A 25,594-nucleotide genomic window follows, 5' to 3' on the forward strand; every position below is an offset into this window, starting at 1 on the left:
GTGTTTACATCTTGCCATTATTTATCTTACAGATTACTGTTACCCAAGTACACCTGCTCCTGACACAACAACAGGTAGATTTTGCTCATTTGCAAATGAGTGGCATTTCAACAATGTCCCAGGGCTAATTTAATGAGGGTTTTGTGTGGGTTTGTCCACAGTAGGTCACTTTTCAAAATGGTGAAATCATGCTGTGTACAGACCTGATTCAACACATTTCTAAGATGTTGTCATGTTTATCAAAGTGCTACCTAAACCAGAACGGTCAGGGAAAAGTTAGCACTGTAACACTCCTGGGGCTTTGGCCTGAGTAAGGTTGAACTCACAACCCTTATTTTAGTGACCCAAACCAAGAGCTCCCCAAAACTAAATCCCAAAAAAATGCCTCCTTTTATCTCACCCTCCCATCTCCCTAAACTCGGAGAGTGAGATACACTCAAGAGGTTTTTGTACTGAACAACAGATAAAGAAAAGCAAAGACTTGAAAATCGAGACAGATACCAAAATTACTGGCTGATTCAGAGCACCATGCTTATGGTTGCATACACTCAAGACTGAGCACTGAGCAGCGGGTGAGCACCCCTTACTTAAGGTGCCCACAGCTGCTACCATTCAGCCTTAATTACTCAGTCCTGTAGCATCTTCTCTCCATTCCTTGGAATGACTCTGGACATGCTCAAACCAGGCTCTTGGTCCCTCCTGAAGGCTCTAATGAGCTCCAGGTCCAAAATGGGCCTGGCTAGTAACCAACATTGCTCTTCTAGTTCATACGCTTCCCAGTTACAGGCATAAAGGAGGGAGAGTTTAATACCAACCATTGGAACGATGATAGAATGAAAGGAGTGGAGAAGCATATAAAGGGGGCAGAAGGTGATTTATTGCCAAACTTGTTTATTAGTTAAGCCCAATGTGATGACAGTTTATTGCTCTTTAAAAATTCCCAAGTGAATCAATATGTTTGCTAAAAGTTTCGAGCTCTGTCCTGCCTATATTGGGGTATCTAAAGAAAAAACTATGTAATAAAGTCTAAACCTATTAACATGTAGAATGTGCATGAAATCACACACATACACACAAATATATATATATATACACACACACACACACACAGGGTGATTCAAAAAGATTCATATGATTTTAAAATGATTTATTTCACATGTAAGTCTTTACAGAACAATGCTGTAACTTGTAAATTGTTTAAGTGAGCATGAGACTTACAGTATTATGTCATTTTACAAGTGATCAATATGAACCTCCTCCAGCTGTACGAACATCAATGTCACACTCGATTCGAAATAGGGTTATATTTGCTTTATTTTCTGTTTAATCAGAGATCTCAGAAACCACAATGAGTTAATATTTGATTTTGGACTTTTGATGTACTGATGACAGAGCTACTGATTAATGTCTAATTGCTAAGATATTGTTGTTCTCTTAGAATTAGCTGCTTCCTGTAGGTGGAACTGTGGCTCTAACCTCGGCAGATGTTCCTGCTCCAGCTCATGTCAGGACTACGGAAACTGTTGCCATGACTACTACGGTGAGCCAAGGAATGAGATTAAAGTTGAAGTGATTGCTTACGGGTGGATGTTTTGACAGTGTTGATATTTGTTTTTTCTTGTCCTCACAGATTTTTGCCAAGTCACAGCTACAACACCTACTGTGAACATGACAGGTACCTTAACTGATTAAACTGGTTCTAAATGCTTTTCAGTAACATTTCAGTAAGACATGATGTGAAATACATGGTTTACAGACATGCTAGTTTAAGCCTCTCATGCCAAATACAGGAAATACGGTGTAAAATGTGAAAAAATGTCAGTTGGATACTAAAATTAAGCGTTACATTAAACATCCCACAAGTTGGAGTGAAACATGACAAAAAAACCTTAAAATCACTTACCAGGCATTCAGACTTTGTGGGGTGAAATGATGTAGCTCAGTGTAATTTTGGTATTCACATAACGATGATGACATTACAAAACAATCACATGCTGAAAATCTACTGCACTGCAGTTGCATTGTCAAGGTTTTGATACTGTTAGTCCTGTTATGAGAGATTTTCTAATTTTAATAAAATTTTTATTGAAGCCTTATAGCAATGATGTGACACTGTAATTAAAGAGTTATGCATGATTTTCTGGCACCTAAGTCGAGTTTTATTAGATGTTATGAATCCTAAAAGTAATGGCAAGTAATCTTACGTAAGATGAGCCGTTTGTACAACTGTTTACAGAGTCATGTCATTCTTTTCTTTATTGGTGGTGGTGCTGTAAGAAATTGCTTTCTCTTACAAAATATACTATCCTCACTGAAAACTACCTTTATATAGGATGGTTTCAGGCCATTTTGCGTTGTCTTTGGGAATGACTTTAGATTAGAAGATTAGATTTTAGATTAGGGTTAGAATTTTTTTGTCAGGATTAAAATGTCCAGTATAGTATTTTAAGAACTACTTTTGAAACGGACACTATTAGAAACAGGAGATGAATTGTAAAATGGACATAACAGCAATAAAATTCAGCTGTCAAACAGGTGTACCTTTTTTAAAGTGATCTGATGAATGTCTACACTGTAAAAAATGAGAGGTCAGCTCAACTCAAAATGATCTAGTAACTGATTCCATGGCTTTTCTTGAATTGATTCAACTTGCGGACACACAACTCAAATTTCTTAGTGTCAAAAGTTCTCTTAACTGCTTTTAGTTCTTCATCTCAGTTATGTAAATAAAATGAACTTGTTTTTTTATACTCAACTTCCTCACCAGCCAAGACTCTCTCCATCACACCATCCTGCATCCAATGGCATCACTGGGTTTCAAACTCACAACCTCCTGTTGGGTAGACGGCTCAGCCCACTGCACCACTCAGGAACACATGAAGCAACTCAGATTTTGTGTCTACAAATGTTTAATATACTGGAGAAAATATGTGTTGTTTTGACTTTAAAACATTGCATCATCTCACGTGGTGCAGCTGTGTAATAATTCATCCCAACATCAAGAGGTTGTGAGTTTGAATCCCAGCAATACCGCAGCGGTCCATTATCCGGAAACCCAAGTGGAGAATATGCCAGATGGGACTGTGTGATGGAAGGGGTGCCAGCTAGTGGGGAAACTGAGTGAAAAAACAAAAAAATACATTCAGTTTAGTTTATCTAACTGAGATGCAGATCTAGAAACAGTAACTTGGAGAATTTTTGACTCAACTAAGAAGTTTGAGTTTAGTGAACTCTGGTGTCCTCAAGTTGACTCAACTCGAGAAAAGCCATGTAATCTGTTACTAAATCATTTTAAGTTGAACTGACCTCTCATTTTTTACAGTGTAGCTAGTAAACAATGTTTTCCAATGTAATTGATGCATGAAGTTTCACTGATGTAACTGAAATGTATGTGCCACTTTACAGTTGCACCACCATGTGGTGGAGATCTGACTAACCCAAGAGGAGAATTCTTCAGCCCGCAGTATCCTAATAACTACCCTAATGATGCAAACTGCACATGGAGACTTCTGGCATCAAGGACACAAGTTGTTAACTTGACCTTCACGTTTGTTGAGTAAGTCACAACTTTCCTTCACTTTAATGTACTGATGGATTTATAAGACTAAATCATTAAAGTCTGTAGTGAAATTGCTTTGTTTTGCTAACTGGGTCAGCTGTGATATGAAACCAGGTGCAAGTCCGATGTGTTTGATTTCTCAAACTTTCATAATTTCCTTTCTTTCTCTTGGAACTAGTTTGGAGGCATGTTGCGACTCCATCAGGGTGTATGATGGTCCTGATGATACTTACCCACTGCTGGGTGACCTGCCTCAAGATCAGAGAAATAACTTCAGCTCCGCCGGGCACTCTCTGACTGTAGATTTCTCAACTGACCAAACTATAACTGGTCAAGGCTTTCGGGCACAGTGGGTGTTCTCAGGTTGGTGAGGCTACTTTGCCTCATTGCTTCTTATTGAAGAGCAATTTAACACAATCAGCTTCATTGTTTTCTGGAATTATACACAAAATACTCAAATGGATGCTGGTGTTGAAATATGAGCGGCCTTCCTACTGCAATTATCTGGACAGACACAGGGATTGACAGTAGCACAGAGGTTGTCAGGACAAGAACCTAGACTAGGCAGAATAAATAGCTAAGAGAGGCAGGACTAGAATCTTTGTAGCAGTCGCCCAACCCATGGGTACCAACTAGTCCCGAAGTCCACCTCTCAGTCACCACCTCCACTCCCCAGCTTGGCCGCCAGGATCAAATGTGAGGTATAGTCTAGCAGCCTTGGGAATAGGAGGCAGGGCCTGGGAGGCAGAGTTCGCGATTCGTGTGCCACTTTCATGCCTCTCACAGCTGACGTCAGACAACTGCCACAACTGTATTAAAGAAACATCCTGAATCTGATTTTTTTTTTTCCGATTTAGTCAACACCACAACTTCAGGTGTGACTTAATATAGGACAGTAGCCAGTACAGGAGAAAACAGGGATGGACACTAGCACAGAGGGGTTAAAGAACCCCAAATAATAACACAGTTTAACAAAATCTAACATAATAGAAAGCAATGGACTGGTCCAACTGTTCTTCCAAAGACGCCAAAGAAATATTCTCTCTTTAGTCAACATGACAACATCAGTTACGACTGAATATAGGACAGTAGCTATTCCACAATAACAGTATCTAAGTTCAAAGTCTTTTCCTAACTCCAGATAAGAAAACAGTTTGCCTTCTAGTGATAAATCGGTCGGCCTTGAGGTAGATTCTCTGGTGTAGAGAAGCCTGCAGGCACTGACACTGTGCAGATCATTGTTTTAACGTCTACATATTAATGAGCCATTGTGTGGAATCATACTGCATATGGACAATTCAAACGTTCTGTCACTTTTAACAAAGCGCCACCTAAACCAGAACAATGACAGAGAAGCCAGAGAGAAAAGACAGCATGAAAGAAAGAGAGAGTTGAAACTCAATCAGCAGAGAATGGACAGAAATTAAGGAATACAAAAAAAGAAAAGAGAGGGAGGAAAACTACTCCGTGATTTTTTTGCCGGAACATGTCTTTTATTCCAGAAATGACGATGCTATTGCTTCATGTATAATGAGATGCATGAGATGCATAATTGTCCTTTTAGTTTAGCTGTTGTTGATATTGTTCTCTTAGAATTAGCTGCATCCTGTAGGTGGAACTGTGGCTCTAACCTCGGCAGATGTTCCTGCTCCAGCTCATGTCAGGACTACGGAAACTGTTGCCATGACTACTTCGGTGAGCCAAGGAATGAGATTAAAGTTGAAGTGATTGCTTACGGGTGGATGTTTTGACAGTGTTGATATTTGTTTTTTCTTGTCCTCACAGATTTTTGCCAAGTCACAGCTACAACACCTACTGTGAACATGACAGGTACCTTAACTGATTAAACTGTTTCTAAATGCTTTTCAATAATCCATTTCAGTGAGATTTCACTGTAAAATTCTAAAAATCTTGTAGGCTACTAAAATTAAGCTTTAAACTTTAAAATCAGATTTCTGGGGTGAAACGATATAGCACATTATGACAGCTGAGTATAGCTCAGTGTGTTTTGGTAAGTCATAAACATAAAGGTGATGCTACAAAACAATGCCACGTTGAAAATCTACTCTACTGTAGTTCTACTGTGATTTCTTGTTATTTCAGTTATGTATGTTTTCCCTGACCCCTAAGCAATGTGATTAGCTGTTTATGAGATGTTATAAATCCTAATAAGGTAAGCAAGGCCAGTCAGGACTAGAATCTGGACTAGACATGGCAAAGTGCCCAGCTGAAAATGGTGCAAGCCTAAAAGTGAGGAATCTCCTGCTTCTGCATCGTTACTTACCCACAGCCAGTCTTGCGCCTCCCTAACGGCTGGAATCACCAAATGTACAAACAAGATAAATGACAGGTGCTCTTCAGGCAACCATTACCCTTAAATGAAAACAGAATAGAGTCATGTAAAAATCTTTATGGCATTTATTTGTTTAAAAAAGTTAGATAACAAAACACTGCATTTAATCAAGTTAAGCTTTTGTCCCATATCAAATTATATGTCTTATCTCTAAAGTTAGCCAACACAAGCAGCTAACTTCATCTGACTGACATTTAATGTTCACAGAATTTCATTAACGTGAAACAGAACCTGGAGTGCACAATGTTTTAATACTCAAACCAAATTTAACGTTTGCTACATGGTCTAGCTAGCTATCTTCTGGAGGAAGACCTGGAGGAAACCCACACAGACACAGGGAGAACATGCAAACTTCACAGAGAAAGGACACTATGGAAAGCGAACAGGATAAAATTGGAGTAAACAGTAAACATTATATAAATGATAAATACTTTTTGTACTTTTCATTATTGACTGGGTGAATACAGCTGCCGTACAAACCTTAAGTCATTGCCACACATCAGGATCTTGTTTCTATGCATTAACACAGCGTGGCCACGCATGTTTTTATTTATGCGGAATGTCACCAGCAGGACTTGGCAGCCAAAAGTGCCAAACGAATTTGTTGCTCTTTAAGAATGTTATACTATACTAAAGTAAATGAGTGGATATGTTTGCTATAAGCTTCAAGCTCTGTTCTACCTAACTATGGGGTATCCAAATAAAAACTCTATTTAAAAGTCTAAACATGTTTATGTTTAGGACAAGCATGAAAACATATGCACACACACACACACACACACACACACACACACACTAAAATATATATATAGCTTTTATCAGGATAAACTGTTTTCAGCTCTTTGTGAACTCACAGATGCTTCTCCTTATTCCACAGAATCTGATCCTTCTCCCTCAACCGATCCTTCTTCTCCCACATCAGGTACTTGTGTTTTTCATTTTACAGACTCTCAAATCTTGTGTACTTGGTTCCCGTGATTGTTTCTATTCTTCATTAGTCAAGGGTGCTGCTCCTCTTAATTACTGCCTTTATTGAACAAAATCAGTTTTATGATTGTGTGAAATGAGGTTTTCTTTGAGTAAACTGTTGCCTGAGAAACACCAACAGATGAACTTTTAATTGTGGGTTTGTGGATTTGGGGTGGTAAAAATGGCTTGTGTTCTAAGTTGTTTTCTCTGTTTTAGCTCCTCCTTCCTGCAGGCTGAACTGTGGCTACAGCCTCGGCAGCTGTTCCTGCTCCAGCTCCTGTCAGTACTACGGAAACTGCTGCCACGATTACTACGGTCAGAAAATGTAGTTTTACATGGTGTAACTGTAGATTTTATATGACATTTACTGACATTTAGAGGCGACTGAGATTAATGCTACAGTGTGTTGACATCTTACTATTATTTCTCTCACAGATTACTGTGAAGCAACCACACCTACTCCTGACACCCCAACAGGTACACCTTCTGTGGTCAGAGAGAGGGAACAGGCTCTCTGCAATATGTGTATCTTATCACTTGTAAATTTACAATATTGTTCTAGCATTTCCTGATATTCATTTTGATAAAACTGCAAACTGACTGCAGTACATTACTGTTATCCATAACGTCGTCTCGCTTTATACTGTATACCCTATGGCAGTTTTAAGCTTGCTGTTACATGGCATTTATATCTTTTTAAACAAACAGTAATGCCACCAAAGGACTTAAATGTTTTATCTTAAATTTGAAAAAAAATTGCAAAGATCTTTTCAGAACACAGTGGGAAGACTTCTGTGGTTTATTGCCAAAACGTGATTTTAATTTTATATGCAATCACCATCTATGTAATTAAACGTGGACTGCAGTTAGTTTTGATGGCAACTTTCCCCACTGTATTAGCTAAAAGAAGGTAAAATCATATCAAGTCACTTGTAGGAAAGAGAGTGGTTTTCATAACTTAGATTAGTAGGCTTAAAGCAAGACACTATCTTTAGTAAAAGTGATGTTATGCGATGACACTCACCATAGATGTTATGTCCACTTAACGTTGAAGTTGACAAAAACCTTTAAGACAACTGCTGCCTATTGGAACAAACTATTAGATATGCTTATATCAGTATATATAATTTTATGAACTCAGTATGTTTCATACTATCTGTGTGCTATATGCCATTTGGAAGCAGCCACCTAAATATGTTTATCTAAATAACTCCGACTGATTAATGTTTAAAGCTGTTCAAGGAGGTGAATTTGGTACCACTTTTATTGCAATAATGAATGTCTCGCTAGTACACGATGTGTTTTGTATAGCTTTATATCTTCATATCCTGAACTTACAGGTGCTTCTCCTTATTCCACAGAGTCTCATCCTTCTCCTTCAACTGTTCCTCCTGAACCTTCAGTTCATCCTTCTTCTCCCACATCAGGTACTTATATTTTATTAAAAGTGATGCTATGTAACGAGACAACATCTATGTTGAGTTACAGGATTTTCTTGACATGAAGTCATGTCCACTTGAGAATAAGCTTGACAAAAACCTTTAAGACAAGTGCCGATTATTGGAATAAACTTTTATATATGCTTATGTCAGTTGTAATGAAAGGATTATATAATTATCTAGTTCTGTGAACCCAGACCTTTAGTAAAGCATCCCCCATGTTTCATCCTATCTGTGTGCTACATGCCATTTGGAAGCACACACCTAAATATGTTTCTCTAAATAACTCCGACTGATTAATGTTTAAAGCTGTTCAAGGAGGTGAATTTGGTACCACTTTTATTGCAATAATTAATGTCTCGCTAGTACACGATGTGTTTTGCTATGCATTTGGAGGATCAGGTCACATTTATGTGAACATAAATTCATGTGCCACTTTACAGTTCAAGCTCCATGTGGTGGAGATCTGACTAAGTCAAGAGGAGAATTCTTCAGCCCCCAGTATCCTAAGAACTACCCTAATAATGCACGTTGCACATGGAGACTTCTGGCTTCAGAGAGACAAGTTGTTCATTTGACCTTCAAATTTGTTGAGTAAGTTAGAACCATTTCAGATGAATGGACTCACTGAAGTGTTTACATTACACAATACTAGACATTTTATTCTTAATGACTCTGAATCAGCAGTGAAAATGCTTTGCTGTGATATGAAACCAGGTGTGAGCTCATATGTGTGGGTCATAAAGCTGCCCTGAGCTTCAGTCAGTTTTTTTCACAAACTTTCTCAATTCTCTCTCTTTCTTCTTGAAACTAGATTGGAGACATGTTGCGACTCCATCAGGGTGTATGACGGTCCCAGTGACTCTTATTCACTGCTGGGTCGCCTGCCTGAAGATCAGAAACGGCACTTCTACTCCACCAGGAACTCTCTGACCGTAGTGTTCTCAAGTGATGGCAGTGTAACTTATCCTGGCTTTCGGGCACAGTGGGGGTTCTCAGGTCAGTGAGGCTACTTTGCCTTATTGCATATTATTATAAAGGGATTTGACAGAAGCAACTACATACATTGCAAGAATTACACACAATACACTTCAACTCTACAATAAACTGGCCAAACTCTTGTTTAAAATAGACTGTATTTAAAAAAACAATGCTGACACTGAAATCTTCTCTCTTTAGTCAACGTGATAAGTAAAGGCCTGAGATAGGCCAGCATCCATTACAGAATAGTAGTTCCTAAGTTCCTCATCTCATCCTAAGTGTGGATAAGAGAACGGCTTTCTCTATAGTGATGAATAGTTGGGCCTTGAGGTAGAAAAAGTTGGGATGCCCTGATATACTGTGTAGATCAATGTTTTAAGGTCTACAGGCTTCATATTAATGAGCTATTGTGTGAAATCATTTTGCATGGAAAACTGATTCAACACACTCCTAACATTTTGCCACATTTATGAAAGTGGTACCTGAATCAGAACAGCCAGGGGAAAGACAGAGAGACAAGCCGGCATAAAGGAAGGAGAGAGTTGAAATTTACTGCAGGGCAGAGAGAAAGACAGAAGTGTAAAAACATAGAGAGGGCAGAAGGTGGTTTGTTTTGAAACATGTCGTCTTTCTCCTCTTCAGAAGTGTTTCTGTTGAAATATATTAAGCAAATCCAAGTTCATGATCATATCATATATTTACTGATCACCGTAGCCTATATGTTTGCTATAAGCTTCAAGCTCTGGCCTGTCTAACTTTGTTGGGGTATCTAAATAAAAACCCGGTGTAATAAAGTCTAATCGCATATATTTAGGATGAGCATGGAAACAGGAAAGATATAATTATATAGCTTTTATCAGGATCATCTAGTTCTATTCTCAGTTCTCCCTGAACTCACAGAAGCGTCTCCTTATTCCACAGATTCTCATGCTTATCCTTCAGTTGCTGCTCCTGAACCTCGAACTGGCACATCAAGTATTTTTTTTTTCATTCATAAACAATAAATGTAAATATAAAATGTCAGTGTCTATATTTTGTTCGTTAAGCTTTTTGTTGTTCAGGTTTGTTTTCTCTGTTTTAGCTCCTCCTTCCTGCAGGTGGAACTGTGGCTCTCACCTCAGCAGCTGTTCCTGCTCCAGCTCCTGTCAGTACCATGGAACCTGCTGCCACGACTACCACGGTCAGAAAATGTAGTTTTAAATGAAAAAACTAAACCTGTATGCTGAACTTAGAGGCTGCTAAAGACTCTTAAAGGCTGCTAGAGACTGTCTGTAGATCTTTTACTGCTGTTTTCTCTCCTGTAGATTACTGCCACATATACACACCTTCTCCATCTGACAGCACAACAGGTATATATTTTTGTTTTACACTGTTAGAAATAAAGGTACTATGCAGATGCATGATTTATTCATCAAGATACAGTGTAAATGTTCATTCAAAGGTTCTACAGTGGGTTTAAGGTCTGATTGTGAAGCTTAAATCAGGTTCTCCAGGTGAAAAGTTGGTATTTGTTCCTTTTCATAACCGAATGTTTTAAAACAGTAGAGTCTGGAGCCTGGAGGCGAGGCGAGGCGGGGTGTGGAGTCAGTCCAGCTTAGAACAGATCATTTCAGTGGATTATTATGGTTTTATTATGGTTCAGTTATGTTCCCTGACTAAAGGTACTGAGGTGTACTTTTGAGGGGTCCACCCCAGTGACAGGTTCAGAGTTTAAGAGTAAAGATTGATCCAATTTTCTCTGAAATACATTTAAAATGTCCTTTTTGCACATTATATTTTGGTGTATTTGGGTCCTTTTGTGGTTTCTTTTTCCTCAGCGGAGATTGCCCGGAGAAGAACCCTGAGGGCCCTCTAGGCCTTCTCTGTTTTATTAACTTCATGATTATGCTGAGCATAAGACAAATGACTCCATTCACCTCCATTTAGCTAAAAGATGGAAAATCATGTCAAATCATTGGTAGTATAGAAAGTAGGGCTGCTGACCTGGGATTTGTAGATGTAAAGGAAGCCACTCTACTAAAAGTGATTTTATAAAGTTTTGGGGGCTTTTTAACTTTCCTTTTTTTCTTTATTTCACAAAACTTGTTTGGAGACAATAGAACACTCAAAGTTGTGTGTTATCACAAATATATTAATACAGATATTATGTACTGTACTCGCCTGATATTGGGTCAGTTTTATGTCTCAGTCTGATTTGGTCTGACTCTGAAGATCAGACACGTCTGGCGAATGGTGTTGGGTTCATTTCTGGCTGATTCCAGGTTGTTCAGCTGTTCTTCTGTCACAGCTGCCGACTGAAAAGCTGCTCAGTGGTGACGACAGACTGGGAATTTAGTGTAAGGAGCTGGAGAACGAACTGCCGGCTGAGCAGCGAGTGGGCGGAGCTTGTTACTCTGACGTAGCAACGAGCTGCTCGTTAAGGAGCTATAATTAGGAGGAAGGAACTGAACATTAAAACATATTAAACGCCGCGTTCACGGCCAGTTTATTCATTTCTTACTGTATTTATTTAACTGCTGTATTAAAGCAGTAGAGCACTCGAGGAGGGAGTTATCACCAATAACATCACGGCTGTGATGATCTACGGCCACAGCCGGGATGTTATCTCACAAAAATACACTCCCTCTCGTGATCTATTGCTTAAACATATTATATTTGTCTTATCCTTCTGTTTAAGCCTTAGAAACCACAACAAATGAATATTTGGTTTTGAGTTTTGATGTATGGTTGAAAGTGTTTTGTTACTGTCCAATGGGTTCTGATTGTCTGTCAGTCATCAGAATAGTGATTTTAGTGTAATTGTTTTTGCTAAGTTATGCTTGTTCTCTTGGAATTAGTTGCTTCCTGCAGGTCGAACTGTGGTTCTAACCTCGGCAGCTGTTCCTGTGCCCCCTTCTGTCAATACTATGGACGCTGTTGCAATGACTACTACGGTGAGCCAAGGAGTTGGGTTAAACCTGAAGGTAACCAATTACGGCTGGATCCTCAGACAAAGTGTTGATATTAGTTTTTTCTTGTCCCCCCAGATTTTTGCCAAGTCACAGCTACAACACCTACTGTGAACCCAACAGGTACATTAACTGATTAGCCTGTTTCAAAATGCTTGTCAATAATCCATTTCAGTGAGACATGATGTGATATGTAGTCCCAGCCTTTCTATATAGATCTTGGGAAAATAGCGTAAAATGTTTCAAATGTTTGTAGGATGTGAAAATTGAGCGTCATATTAAACGTCCTTCAAGTTTCAGCGATAGAAATATAAAACATGGCGTAAAAATCACTTATCAGACCTTTACACTTTCAAGGGTAAAAAGATACAGCACATTATGACAGCTGACTTCATAGCTCAGTACGTTTTTGGTATGTCCTACACATAATGTTGATTGTTATACAACTTGACAAGTGAGGCTGGTTGCAAAAACAAGAAAAGATGAGTCCTTTATAGAGCACCTTTAATACTGGTGGCGCAAAGTGCTTTACAGACAGGTGATAGTGTTAGTCATAGAGGAAACTCTATGGAAAATCATATAAGATAATGACAGATCACATTAAAAAAAATACACTGACAGGGAAATGGGAGGTGGGGATGCTGAGCACTGAGCACTCGACAGATTTCAGGGTTGGTTAACTGCAATTGCAGTTAAATAATTTTTAAAAGTAAATAATAAATAAGAACAAGTTTCTCTGCATCACTCTGAGATGGAAATGGTCCAATTTTATTAAAATTTTTCTTTTTTGTTTGAATTAATATTTAGTGACTGCATTTGCAGAGCCCAAAATCAAAGATTTTACCTGGGTTACGTACTTCAGATTTGATATACGAAGCTAAAGAACCTTCCTCTGATTTTCAGCACCAAGGAACAGTTTCAGTTTTTTGTGATTGTTGTAAAGAATTTTGAGACATCCACTCAGGAATATCTGAGATACAGATGATTTGCCTGTCTACAGAGTCTTGATTGGAATGGAAATGTAAAAACCAAAAAAGGCCCTAAAATTGAACCTTGTGGGACTCCAGAGAAATGCTTTCCAGCAAAACCAAGAACTGTTTTCATTAAATATGGTTTAAACCATTTTAAAACTGAGCCTGAGAGGCCTTCCTAGTAGTCAAATTGGTGGATTAGAACCTTCAACATAGTTCCCATATAACCTGCATGAGATCACTTGTGGAAAAACTTCATTTGTTTATAATAGTTGTAAGCTCCCGATAATTGATAACAGAAATGTCATCATTGATGTTGGTGGCTTATCAGGAAGATTATAGAATTCAGTAGGCTAAGCTGTGCTACTATGTCTTATCAGGGTGATTTTATTTTGAAAACGAATCCAAATAGTTAGGAATCCTAACAGTAATAATAAAATACTAAAATGAGTTATGTATATTTTATTTTATGTGGCTCTTGAGTAACAAACAGTTGCGACAATCATTTTTGCTAAATGTTCTGGTATTTAGAACACCTGCATCATGGGATCTTTCCTTTCTCTCTTGGTGGTGGATAGTTTCATGCTACTTTGTGTTGTCTTTGGGAACAACTTGGGTTAGAAATTTTTGCGAGGATTTAAATGTCAAATATTATAGGAATTTTAAGAATTCCCAGCATTTCAAGAATTGCATGTGAAAGGGACACTTTTAGGCACTGGAGACGAACAGGAAAATGGACACAGCCACTAAAAAGTCAGCTGTCAAAACATCGTTTCACTCCAAAATGTGAACAGAAACCTGTCGCTCGATTAAAAAAAAAAGAAAAGGTTGATGTGAATTTGGTCCCTTTGGATTTGAAGCATGAAGTCTCATTTGTTCAAATTTAAATGCATGTACCACTTTCCAGTTGGAGGACCATGTGGTGGAGATCTGACTAACTCAAGTGGAGAATTCTTCAGCCCCCAGTATCCTAATAACTACCCTAATAATGCCTATTGCACATGGACACTTCTGGCATCAGAGACACAAGTTGTTAATTTGACCTTCACGTTTGTTGAGTAAGTCACAGCTTTCCTTCACTTTTACGTACAGATGGATTTGGATTAATTGATTCACTCAAACAGTTAGAATATGCAATTTTACACCGTTTATTCTTTATCACTCTAAATCAGTCCTGAAATTAAGGTGTAATCTCAAATGCATATGTCGTTATGCTTTCCTGAACTGGAATAGATTTCTTTTTGAATTTTTTCAATTCTCTTTTTCCTTCTTAAAACTAGTTTGGAGGAATGTTGCGACTCCATCAGGGTGTATGATGGTCCCAGTGCTACTTACCCACTGCTGGCACACTTGCCTCAAGATCAGAGATTTCACTTCAGCTCCCCCAGGAACTACCTGACCGTAGTGTTCTCAAGTGACCACAGAGGATCTCGTCGAGGCTTCCGGGCACAGTGGGTGTTCTCAGGTTGGTAATGATACTTATTTAAGAGTGATTCAGTACAGTCAGCTGGGTCCTTTCAAGAATTTGACACAATCCTCTAATTGTAAATTCTGAAACAGATGCTGGTTCTGAAATGATTGGCTTTCCCAAACACAAAGCTGCTGTATAAAGGCATAATTATCCAGACAGAAACAGGGAGGGACAGTAGTGTGGAGGTTTTAATGAACACAATCTGATAAAAGAGCACAGATAAGTAATAAAAAATAACAGACGTAAAGCCTAGTAAGTAGTAGAAGGATTTGGGCTGGGTATCGTTTGAAAATGTTTGATACCAATACCGATGTGATACTTTCAATACGATATCGATACCATAGCGATACTTTTTCCAGTACCTGTTTTCTAATTGTGATAAAAAAATACAAAAAAGGAATAATTATTATTATGATACTTTTTCTACTTAATACTTTCAAGATAAGTGTGGCATATCTCTGGATGAGGGCTGATACTTGGGATTTAATGCTTTTATCATGGCTCTGACATTAAAAACACATACAAAAACATTCACAAAGCACAAACACATTGTTACCACTGTTACAGGTTTGCCATAGAGGGATAAAACAAATGATCTACGCTGCATATCGCTGCTGTCAGAAAGAAAACCTTTGATCTCCATTCAGTTTTTAACACAGTTTGAAAATGCCGGTTGCTCTTAACACAAAATTCTGGTTCCACTGACTTACATTAAGAGTAAAGCATGTTTTCTCTTTCTCCTGTAAAGTTGTCATTATGGAAATATGAGGTTTTCTTCTGACAACAGCGATATGCTGCCTGAACCAGGGAGATCCAACAGTTGAAAAGGGCTGCAATCCTTTAACAATAAAACTGTTTACTGATCTGTGGCTTTTCTTCCCTCCTCTCAATTGACATCCTCAGCTTTTCCGATACAGATACAGATACAAAGGGGTTGTTAATTCCGTGGGCAACCGCTTTAGTGTGAGTAGGACTGGTAAACTGGCCCCAGCACTGTCAAAGCCCTCACCTGCAACATGAAAACGGCATGCAAGTAGTTAACAGGGCTCATTTATTAAACCTCTGAAATATGAATTATATCAACTTTCCATATAGGTTCATACAGCGGCTGAACTGTTAGCTGAATCCTAACTGGTTTTCAGTGCTGACGATCTCTGGCAAAAGGGGAAAGGGGCACAGTAAACTGTGAACTTATTCGATGACATTTTATATTTATATATTTTATCATAGGAAACACTGGTGTTTGCGAGTTTCTGTAATATTTTTAGCCCAGATTCTCCCACATGGGGCAACACCCTGCTGTTCTTCCATCCATCCATCCATCCATTTTCTAAGCCGCTTCTCCGTCAGGGTCATGGGGGGGTGCTGGAGCCTATCCCAGCAGTCATCAGGCGGAAGGCAGGATACACCCTGGACAGGTCGCCAGTCCATCGCAGGGCAGACAGGCAGACAGACACTCACACCCAGGGGCAATTTAGCACGTCCAATTGGCCTGTCTGCATGTCTTTGGACTGTGGGAGGAAACCAGAGAACCTGGAGGAAACCCACACAGACACGGGGAGAACATGCAAACTCCACCCGGCTGGGGAATCGAACCCAGGCCCTCCTTGCTGTGAGGCGACAGTGCTACCCACCACGCCACCGTGCCCCCTCCTGCTGTTCTTCACACAGTCCAAAATTCTGCAGTTTTCCTGATGGAGATTAATTCCGTGTTTAATAAAACGTTTCATCGGATTTGACGTATTACCTGTTTTGGAAGCCACTTTCTTAAGGCACTTGTCGCACCTAGAACTGATCTCAGCATTAGAATGATTTATTTATGTATTTATTTATGACTGGCAACAGAGTTAAGGATGGTATTTTCAGCTAATTTAACGGCACAATTTCTGTTTTATTTGCTGTTTAATAAAAGTAAAATACAAAGTGTGCCATAACAAGCTCAGGTCATGTTTATGTCTTAGTATTAAAAAACAATTAATAAACAGTAATTGTGCATTAAAACCTGTAGGAGTGTGTTCTCCCTAGAGGATGTGTTAACTTACTTTCACTTCATCCAATCATTTAATTTATTCTCTTGGACAGAACGACCTTCCTGCAGGGGGAACTGCGGCTATAGTTTTATTCCATGTTCCTGCACCAGCTCCTGTCAGTACTATGGAAACTGTTGCCATGACTACTACAGTGAGCACCTCTTGATCTGATAGAGAACAGCCTTTCTGGTGCATTTGCTGAGTATAAGATAATCTCAGTTTTTAAATGATAACTGCTGCGGACGCTTTTCGGTCAGAGCTAATCCACTGTCTTGTATCTTCTTTGTGCAGCGTACTGCCAAGCCACAACCGAACCGCCCACAGGTAACAACAATCTGGATTTAATGTAAAATATGTTCTGCTTCTAGTATGTGACTGCATTTATACTGTGAATCTTAGTGTTGTATGTATATATAAATGTTTTGTCAGCCCAGTGGTGGCAAAGCTGCCGGTCCAATGGCATTTTCTCAGAGTAATATACAAAATTCCACTTATCATGGCTCATTTTCTCAAAAACTCAAAACTTCAGAACTCCAGCAGCACTGCTGTGCCTGATCCTCACGTACCAGCACAACACACACTAACACCACCACCACCACGTCAGTGTTATTGCAGTGCTGAGAATGACCCACCACCCATACAGTACCTGCTCTGTGTGGTCAGGATGTTTTGCCTGATCGTGTATCTGCTCTACCTTTAATGAAAGTGAACGACCATTTACATTTGTTTGTTAGCAACATTAGCTTCATAGCTCCACCAGCACTAGACTAAAGAAGCTAATTTAAACACCAATCATGTCTCGGCTGATCAGCTACATCTGGGGTTTGATTCCTTTACCACTCCTTTTGATGCACAGTTGAAACTTTAACTGAGATTTCTCTTGATCTCCAGTGACTCGGCCCACCTGTGGAGGATACTACTTTGATTCCGGGTCAATCTCCAGCCCTGACTATCCAAATGATTACCCTAACTACGCAGAGTGTGTATGGCAGATCTCTGCTCCTGCAGGGCAGACGATCTTTCTGTCGTTTGTAGATCTCGAGTAAGTAACTGATAACAGTAAAATGCTTGTTAGGCTCATGTTTTATGTTTTGGTGAGGGAAAGATATTCTAAGCAAGACCTTCTCTAAATCTCATTTACTTTTTCTTCCCCTGCTGAAAAAATCAGCTTAGATCAGCATTAATTCCATGCTGGTCTAAACTGGCCTATGCTTGTTAATGCTAGACTAGTGCTGGTCCCATGCTGGTTTAGCGGGTCACCCGGTATGGTCATTCGGGTTGATTAGCAGACCAGCATTCAAAACACAACATATACTAGTTTTGCTGGTGGCCATCTGAGTTGGTCTATGCTGTTTTTTTCTAGCAAGGATAAACAAACAGCTTAGACTAGGAACATTTCATGCTGTTCAAAGTTGGTTTATGTTGGCCTGATGCTGGTTTAGCTAGTGTCCAAAACAACATCGCGAAAACCTCGTATCTCCAAAATGGTAACTTTACAGTAGAAGGGGAAAAAACTACTTTACTTTCTATATAAGTCAATGGAACCAGAGTTTTTTCATGGTCATTTTAGGACATTTCTTTTAGTCCATTCATTATGAAATTTACATACAATGTAAAGGGTATCATGTATTTTCAAATGATGTCAAAAACTGAAAAATGTCAAAAACATAGCGTTTTCTCTTGACGACAGCAATATGCTGGTTTTGGGCATGACCAGCTATCTCACTGTCTTGGTGATGACCAGCCACCTGGTGTATATTGTATTTTTGAGGAGTGTTGTTAAGTCCTTCTGTTTGGCATTGATGCATATAGTGGTACTTAAGCAGTGTTCTCCATCCATCCATCCATCATCGTTGACCGCTAGTCCAAACAGGGTCGCGGTAGCAGTTGGGAGAGCAGAGAATCCCAGATGACCCTGTCCCCCGCAACTTCCTCCAGCTCATTCCCAGGCTATTCCCAAGCCAACTTGGAGACATAAGCGGTGCAGTGGGCAGTTTTCTCCTGTTTCTGAAATTCGCCTAAAAGGATTTTCTCTCTTTGAGCAAAACATTACCTCACAGATGGATTAACTCTTTTGTCTCTTATTCTAGTCCTCAACACCAACGTGTTAGCACAGCATCACCCTGTTTTTCTTGATAGTGTGAACTTAGCTGAGCTTTGTTAGATCCAGGTGGGGGCTGCTGCATATCAAGCCAACAAGCACCAGCAAGTTGCCTATGAAAATAACAAAAAACGATACTTTAAAATTGTGTTTTTGAAGAGAAAATAATGAGAAAATCAGTCTTCAACCATTCAACCTAGGGATGTAAAGGCAGGCTTGAGGTTAATCATCGACTTTAGCGATCATGGGCTGTGCTTAAAATTTGATCACGCTTCTTTCCTTTGGTTATAGTAATGGATTTTCTAATGTATTAGCTACTGGAAAGTAGGTAGTTCATGGTTATCTTCCTCACTATTATGATGTATCTGGGGCATAATGCTTGCTTCCTACAGGCCCAACCTGTTCTCAGGCCCACTTGAAATTAAATACTTGCCTGACTTCACTGCTGGTCCTGCAAACGTCTCATTTGGATTCATCAGCTGCTGACGGCTCTGTGTTTGTGGCTCAGGGTTCAGCACTGCTGTGACTGTGACTATGTAAACGTGTATGACGGCTCCTCCACTGCCTCATCACTGCTGGGGAAGCTGTGCTACAACGCCACCACCCTCCAGGACTTCCACTCATCCTCCTCATACATGACTGTCCTGTTCAGGAGCGACGGCTCAGAAGGGGCTCGCGGCTTCTTAGGCTTCTTCAGCAGCTCTCTGCCTGAAAATACAGGTAAACTCAGCAGAAGGGCAAACTGTACAGTTGCATATAATTGCATATGTTAGCTGTATAATTTGGGTCCTTTCTGTTTTAAGCCCCACACATACGAGGAGTGCAAATCTAGGATAAAATTCTGTCTTTAAGCATCTGAAATCACAGCCATGTGAAATGCAAAACTGACCCCAGAGTAGCTGTATTGATAGAAGTGTAGTATGTGTTGAATTTCTTTTCACAGTAGCCATAAAATGCTCTATGAATTTTTCTTAATCACATTAATGGAGTATATTTCATTGGAAATATGAAGGATTTACAGAACTGATAGCCAGCTATCTTATTGTCTTTGTAGAGGTGCAAGCCAGTCAACATTTATAATAGAGTTTAATAATGTTTTTTATTAAGTGATTACGAGACCCTTATTGGTCCTACAATGGGGAAATTTCACCTATTCATGCAGTGAAACACCACATACACACTAATGAACACACACACTAGGGGCAGCGAGCACAGCCCTATCCGCAGCGCCCGGGGAGCAGTTGGGGGTTGGGCGCCTTGGTCACCTTAGTCAGGTACTGTCAGTCCAGGGGATCAAACCAGCAACCTTCCGGTTACAGGGCTGGTTCCCTAACCTCCAGCCCACAACTGCCCCTAAACAGAAGGCTTCCCTGACCGGGAATAGAATCCAGGCCGCAGCGGTGAGAGTGCCAAACCCTAGCCACTAGACCACCAGGGACAACTGTTTACCAGCTGTTTGATATAAAGAAAGCTGACTAAATAAAAGTGATGTTATCTGTAGCAGGCGTCCAATCTTATCTGCAAAATGCCGGTGTGGCTGCAAACAAGCTGAAGGACACCTTACTCTAATTGTTTGATCAGTTAGTCTTCACACATTTCATCAGGTGACCTCCTGCTGTGTTGGAGTGAAAACCTGCAGCCACACCGGTCCTCTGTGGATAAGATTGGACCCCCATGTTCTGTATTATAATACTATTCCAAACCTTTAAGCCATAGTGTTTGTGGACATGTGTAAGCTTCTCATGTAATGAGGCCCAGGTGCATCAGTGTTCTCAACTGCTGAACCCGTTTGTTGTGCAGCTAGAGTGGTCTGTTCCTCAGAGAACATGACCATTGTGATTCAGAGATCATACCTGGACTCTCTGGGCATTGGCTGGCAAAATCTCTATGTGGATGACCATCGTTGCAGACCCTCTGCTAACCGCTACGAGGTGTCCTTCAACTTCCCTATTGATATGTGTGGAACCAACAAAACGGTAAGATAAACATTAGATTACAAAATGAACAAAAGTAGATAGCAGGGTTGTAAATCTCTGACCTCACAATGATTTGATTTAATTCACTGTTTTTAATAAACTGGAACCAAATGTGACCAGATGAACTTTTTGTGTAGTATTAGAATATATACACATTAAGATAGATAGATAGATAGATAGATAGATAGATACTTAGATAGATACTTTATTGATCCTGAAGGAAATTTAGGAATTAATGCCGGTTCTCACTCACTAGTTTGGTCTCCCGGGCTCAGGTTTCATTGCTGCAGCAGCCATTTCTTTATTTCACCCAAAACACAAAAACAAACCAACCAAAACCAAGCAATGCTAAGCTGGCCACTGGCCTTTCAGTACGTCTCTTCACTGAGCTTTTCAGCTCTTCAGTCCTTTTGTTTTTGCTGCCACTCGTCCCTCTCTCTCTCTGTTCCCTCTCAGCTCTTTTTAAAGGGCGCTCCGGAGCTGAGAGGGAACGAGAGCTCGCCGCTCCGGAGCCAAGAGGGAATGAGAGCTCGCCACTCCGCCCTCCCTGTTATTACCCCCAGCTGGCAGCTCAGCCACCTGGGTTGAAGGTGAGGTGTAATGAGACGGCCTTGCTGCATAACCAGGGGCGGGGCCTGGGCGGCGGAGCTTGGGACTCGCTCTTTGCTCTGGTGCCGACCTCGTCCTCCTCCTCCTCCTGCCATCACTCTCATGACTCGCGTCCATCTGGGGAGCTCGGGCGTTGTGCTCTGCTGCCTCCACACTTGCGGGTCTCTCCCCAGCGTGCTCGCTGAGGTTCAATGCCACTGGGTGTTTGGGCCCCACCTTTCTGTCGGCTCTCGCAGCCGTCATTGTCGGATCCTGGGGCGGGTGCATGCCACAGAGGCTGACTGATATGGCTCATAATAATGACTGCTATTAATGACCGGTGGCTTTATCGGTACTGGGTATTCATTCATCACCATTAACTGCTTAATCCAGACCTTCACCTCAACTGGCTCCTCTCAATGCAAAGGAGTAGCAGTTGTACTCCGAGCTCCTCCTGGATGACAGAGAACCTCACCTTGTCAGTAGCGTGTAGCCCACCACCCTGCAAAGAAGCTAATTTGTATTCAAGACCTCATTCTTTCAGTAAATACCCACAGCTCATGACCACATGTGAGGGTCAGGATGTAGACTGACCGGTAAACAGAGAGCTTTGTCTTATGCGCTCAGATCCCTCTTCAGCACTATAGTCCAGTACAGTGACTGTATTACTGCTGCCGCCTGTCCCAGCCTGCGACCGATCTCAGCATCCCTCTTCCCATCACTTGTGAACAAGACCCTGAAATACTTAAACTCCTCCACCTTGGGCAGGACTCTTCCTCTTACCTGGAGTGGGCATACCATGCTTTTCCAGGCTGTCACGCTCCGGCCTCCACACATAATGCCCTCCTGACTTTGGCAACGCCTTGACACCCTGTCCATGAATATCATGAATAGGAGTGGAGACAATGCACAACCTTGGCAGAGTCCAACGCCACTGATGCTTCCGCAATCTTTTCAGGATGATGTAGGTAGGTCCCGTCAAATATCTCAGATCAAGAATGTGAATCTAGAATTAGTTCATGGTTATTACATAGCACTGAATGGGACTACATGGGTAATGAGACCTGGCCCTCTTATTCACTATGACCTTCCTAACAAGAGATCCTAGATCAGTGCTCCTATTCTGTGAAGCTTTATGAATACGGGCCTTGATCTTAGATTAGTCAAAGTTCTTACTTCGAGACACTTCATAAATATAAGCCCAAGAATGGAAATCACTGCTGTAGAACCAAGCGTCTCATTGTCAGAATGTGACTTATTGGTTTACATTATGCTTTTTTTCCTCCTTTTAGACCAAGAATGGACGCGTTGTCTACAGTAACCATGTGCAAGTGGCACAATCAAAGTCAGGCGAGATCACACGGCAGGTCGAAGAGTTCCTACTGAGCGTCAACTGCCACAAGGGGCAGGACACCACAGTAGGGACAGTCTGCAAGACCGAAGTGACGATCAACAGCACCATCTCTGGCACAGGCCACTTTAATACCAGCATGGCCTTCTACCATTCCAGAAGCTTCTCCTACCCTATACTTGAATTTCCCTACAAGGTCAGGCTCGATCAGTACCTGTATGTTCAGGTGCAGCTCAGCAAAGCGGACAACACCCTGAACCTCCTGGTGGACAGTTGTGTGGCCTCTCCCAACCATGACTTCAAGGCTCGCTCCTACACCCTGATCCAAAACGGGTAAGAGAGTCGGAGGCAGAACTGTCCATCACAGTCCCTAGGACAAGTACAATGTTCTTCTGTACTGGTCTGATTATCATGAGTGGTGCAATTACATATTGTTTAGACTTGACTTTCAACTCATGTAGTGGATGTTCATGTATGTCCAGTTTTCAGAATCATGTAGATTTAGTCCTGATCCTGGAGTACCCCAGCCTTGCAAGGGTTTTTACCAGCTGCAAAATAGCTGATCCAACTAATCAGCTCATTATCAAACCTTTCCTGAGTTGTTTTAGCAGATAAGGTAAAAAACAGGATCAGTAAAACAGGAACAGTACAGGATCAGAATTGGGAGCCACAAGTGTTGAACCATCATGGTACACTAAATTGTACACTGGTTTATTAGGGACGACTACTTTGAATCTACACTGGCCGTCTTACCAGATACACCTACCATATATACAGTATTGTGCTAAAGTCAGAGAAGACCCAATTATTTAGCTCCCATTCCAGGTGGTTATTAAGTAAAAATGTTTTATTTTTAGGAAATATATTTAACAGAAAATTACACTGAAGCCTCTACAGCTAAAATAATTTTTCCACCCTTCAAGTTTATTATAGCCATCTTTCTTTTTTTTTGCTTTCAGTTCTTCAAAGACATCTGCAGTTATATTTTTACACATCTTCCCTAACCTCTGTTCCTACTGGGCTTTACTGCGGGCTTACTATGGCTTTGTTGGTTTTCGACTTAGCCTGACTTGTTGGTCAGTGTGAACTGCAGATGACTGGTCCCGCTTTTCCCCTTTTCCATACCTTATACCGATGGTCAAACCTTATTCTCTGCTATTTGCTGTCCTTTGTTGACCAGAGCAGGATGGGTTCCCTTTTTGTCTTAGTTCCTCTCAAGGTTTCTTCACCTTGCTCTTAGGGAGTTTTTCCTTGTCACTTTCTCATGGGGGCTCGTATCCGGATTTTTTTCCATAAAGCTGCTTTGTGACAACACCTGTTGTAAAAAGCACTATACAAATATATAAATCTTGACTTGACTATATTCTGGCATATATTCTGACTATATTCTGGCGTTTTGTAGCTTGTGATGAAGAGCAACTACAGTGCCTGACTTTAAAAACTGCAGCCACCTGTGACAGTGACAATGAAAGAAAGTTGGACAAAATTTCCAACCAGCATACTTCACATTAGGTCAGCATTGTGCAGGGCCACATTAAGTCGCCTGCAATCATTACTGGGCTTTGTCAAACACCTTTTTGAAAAGAAGGTTAAAGTAGCAATCAGAAGTCAGACGTCTTTGGATGCAGTATAGCCCACATCCAAGACTTCATTCATCTAATTGGTATACACTTCAAAGTAGATGTAATCTTTCATCTTCTTTACTGTTTTCTTTTAGCTGTGCGAAGGACAACACGGTCCACATATACACCAATGGGAGGCAGTACTACGCTCAGTTCCGTTTCAGGGCCTTCAAGTTCCTGCGGACTCATTCCTACGTCTTCCTGCAGTGTAGGGTGGTCGTCTGCGCTGACAACGACTTCAACTCCCGCTGTCGCCAAGGCTGCCGCATGCGCAACAGGAGATCCCTTGACTCCTCCCACCACACTGAAACGGTCACACTGGGGCCAATCACCCTCAAAGGTTTCTAAATTTCCTCTTGCATCTTACAGTGTGTTTGGAATGTTACCATAACGTTAGTACCAGTTGTTGTAAATAAAAAACATATACTATATGACCAAAAGTTTGTAGACATCTGCTCATCCAACATTTCTTTTGAAATCAAGGGCAGTAGTCTTCTGAGAAAACTTAGATAGTTATTGGAACATTGTTGTGAGGATCTGATTGCATTCAGCCTTAAGAGCATGAAGTCAGGTGCTGCTGTTGGATCATTGCAGCTCATCCCAAAGATATTGGATGATGCATCACCACTAAAAAGAGCAGTTCCACTGCTCTACAGCCCAATGCTGGGGAACTTTATACCCATCTAGTTTTTCCTTCCTTAGATTCGCACATACAAAATGAATAAACCTTTCAAAAAACTTATCAATGTGGTGATGAACAAAACTTCATGGTGAAGCCAAATTCTGTGGGCAGCCATTAACGGGAAGGAATGTCTGGATACTTTTGGACACATATATCGGACAAACATTGTGCAGACAGAATATGCTTTTTTTATTACCTGTTTTATCTCATGTAGGATTTGATGCCCTGAACGAAGAGCTGATATTGATGTTTTCGATCCCCAGGTGCAGATTCTGCTATCAAGCTTGAGAAAGAAGACTGAGCTCACTTTACTCCCTTTAGAAGCAATCTCTTATCTCTTTTTCAAATGGCGCATTTACGTACTCACTTCTAATAAAGCAAATTTCCAAAAGGCAAACTCGTTTCTTGCTTTTAAATTATTTTGTATTGTGATGAAGCATTACTTGCTGTGCATTGTTACGACTACCTATTGGCACTGTTTACATTGCTTCTACCAAGAAAATGCATGCAAGCCAGATTTCATATACTGCTGACATATGACTTAAAATAGGGC

The 25,594-nt window shown here is 40.6% G+C and overlaps 1 protein-coding gene across 1 annotated transcript in view; it reads left to right on the forward strand.

Annotated features, from left to right (window-relative positions):
* The window catches only part of LOC108411643 (deleted in malignant brain tumors 1 protein-like), a 44,304-nt gene extending 18,866 nt beyond the window's left edge, over positions 1-25,438 (forward strand). Inside the window, exons 19-43 of the mRNA XM_037541949.1 lie at positions 33-74; positions 1,439-1,540; positions 1,631-1,675; positions 3,406-3,556; positions 3,738-3,922; positions 5,153-5,254; positions 5,345-5,389; positions 6,790-6,834; positions 7,098-7,196; positions 7,317-7,358; positions 8,243-8,308; positions 10,383-10,481; positions 10,606-10,650; positions 12,139-12,234; positions 12,328-12,372; positions 14,128-14,278; positions 14,501-14,685; positions 16,774-16,872; positions 17,013-17,045; positions 17,613-17,763; positions 19,331-19,542; positions 20,623-20,798; positions 22,679-23,070; positions 24,455-24,699; positions 25,305-25,438. Of these exons, the coding sequence (XP_037397846.1) occupies positions 33-74; positions 1,439-1,540; positions 1,631-1,675; positions 3,406-3,556; positions 3,738-3,922; positions 5,153-5,254; positions 5,345-5,389; positions 6,790-6,834; positions 7,098-7,196; positions 7,317-7,358; positions 8,243-8,308; positions 10,383-10,481; positions 10,606-10,650; positions 12,139-12,234; positions 12,328-12,372; positions 14,128-14,278; positions 14,501-14,685; positions 16,774-16,872; positions 17,013-17,045; positions 17,613-17,763; positions 19,331-19,542; positions 20,623-20,798; positions 22,679-23,070; positions 24,455-24,699; positions 25,305-25,342 (2,891 nt within the window). The 3' untranslated portion in view covers positions 25,343-25,438. The remainder of the gene's footprint in view (positions 1-32; positions 75-1,438; positions 1,541-1,630; positions 1,676-3,405; positions 3,557-3,737; positions 3,923-5,152; positions 5,255-5,344; positions 5,390-6,789; positions 6,835-7,097; positions 7,197-7,316; positions 7,359-8,242; positions 8,309-10,382; positions 10,482-10,605; positions 10,651-12,138; positions 12,235-12,327; positions 12,373-14,127; positions 14,279-14,500; positions 14,686-16,773; positions 16,873-17,012; positions 17,046-17,612; positions 17,764-19,330; positions 19,543-20,622; positions 20,799-22,678; positions 23,071-24,454; positions 24,700-25,304) is intronic.
* The last annotated feature ends 156 nt before the right edge of the window (positions 25,439-25,594 follow it).

The sequence above is a fragment of the Pygocentrus nattereri genome, chromosome 10, assembly GCF_015220715.1.
Source record: "Pygocentrus nattereri isolate fPygNat1 chromosome 10, fPygNat1.pri, whole genome shotgun sequence".
Lineage (NCBI taxonomy): Eukaryota > Metazoa > Chordata > Actinopteri > Characiformes > Serrasalmidae > Pygocentrus > Pygocentrus nattereri.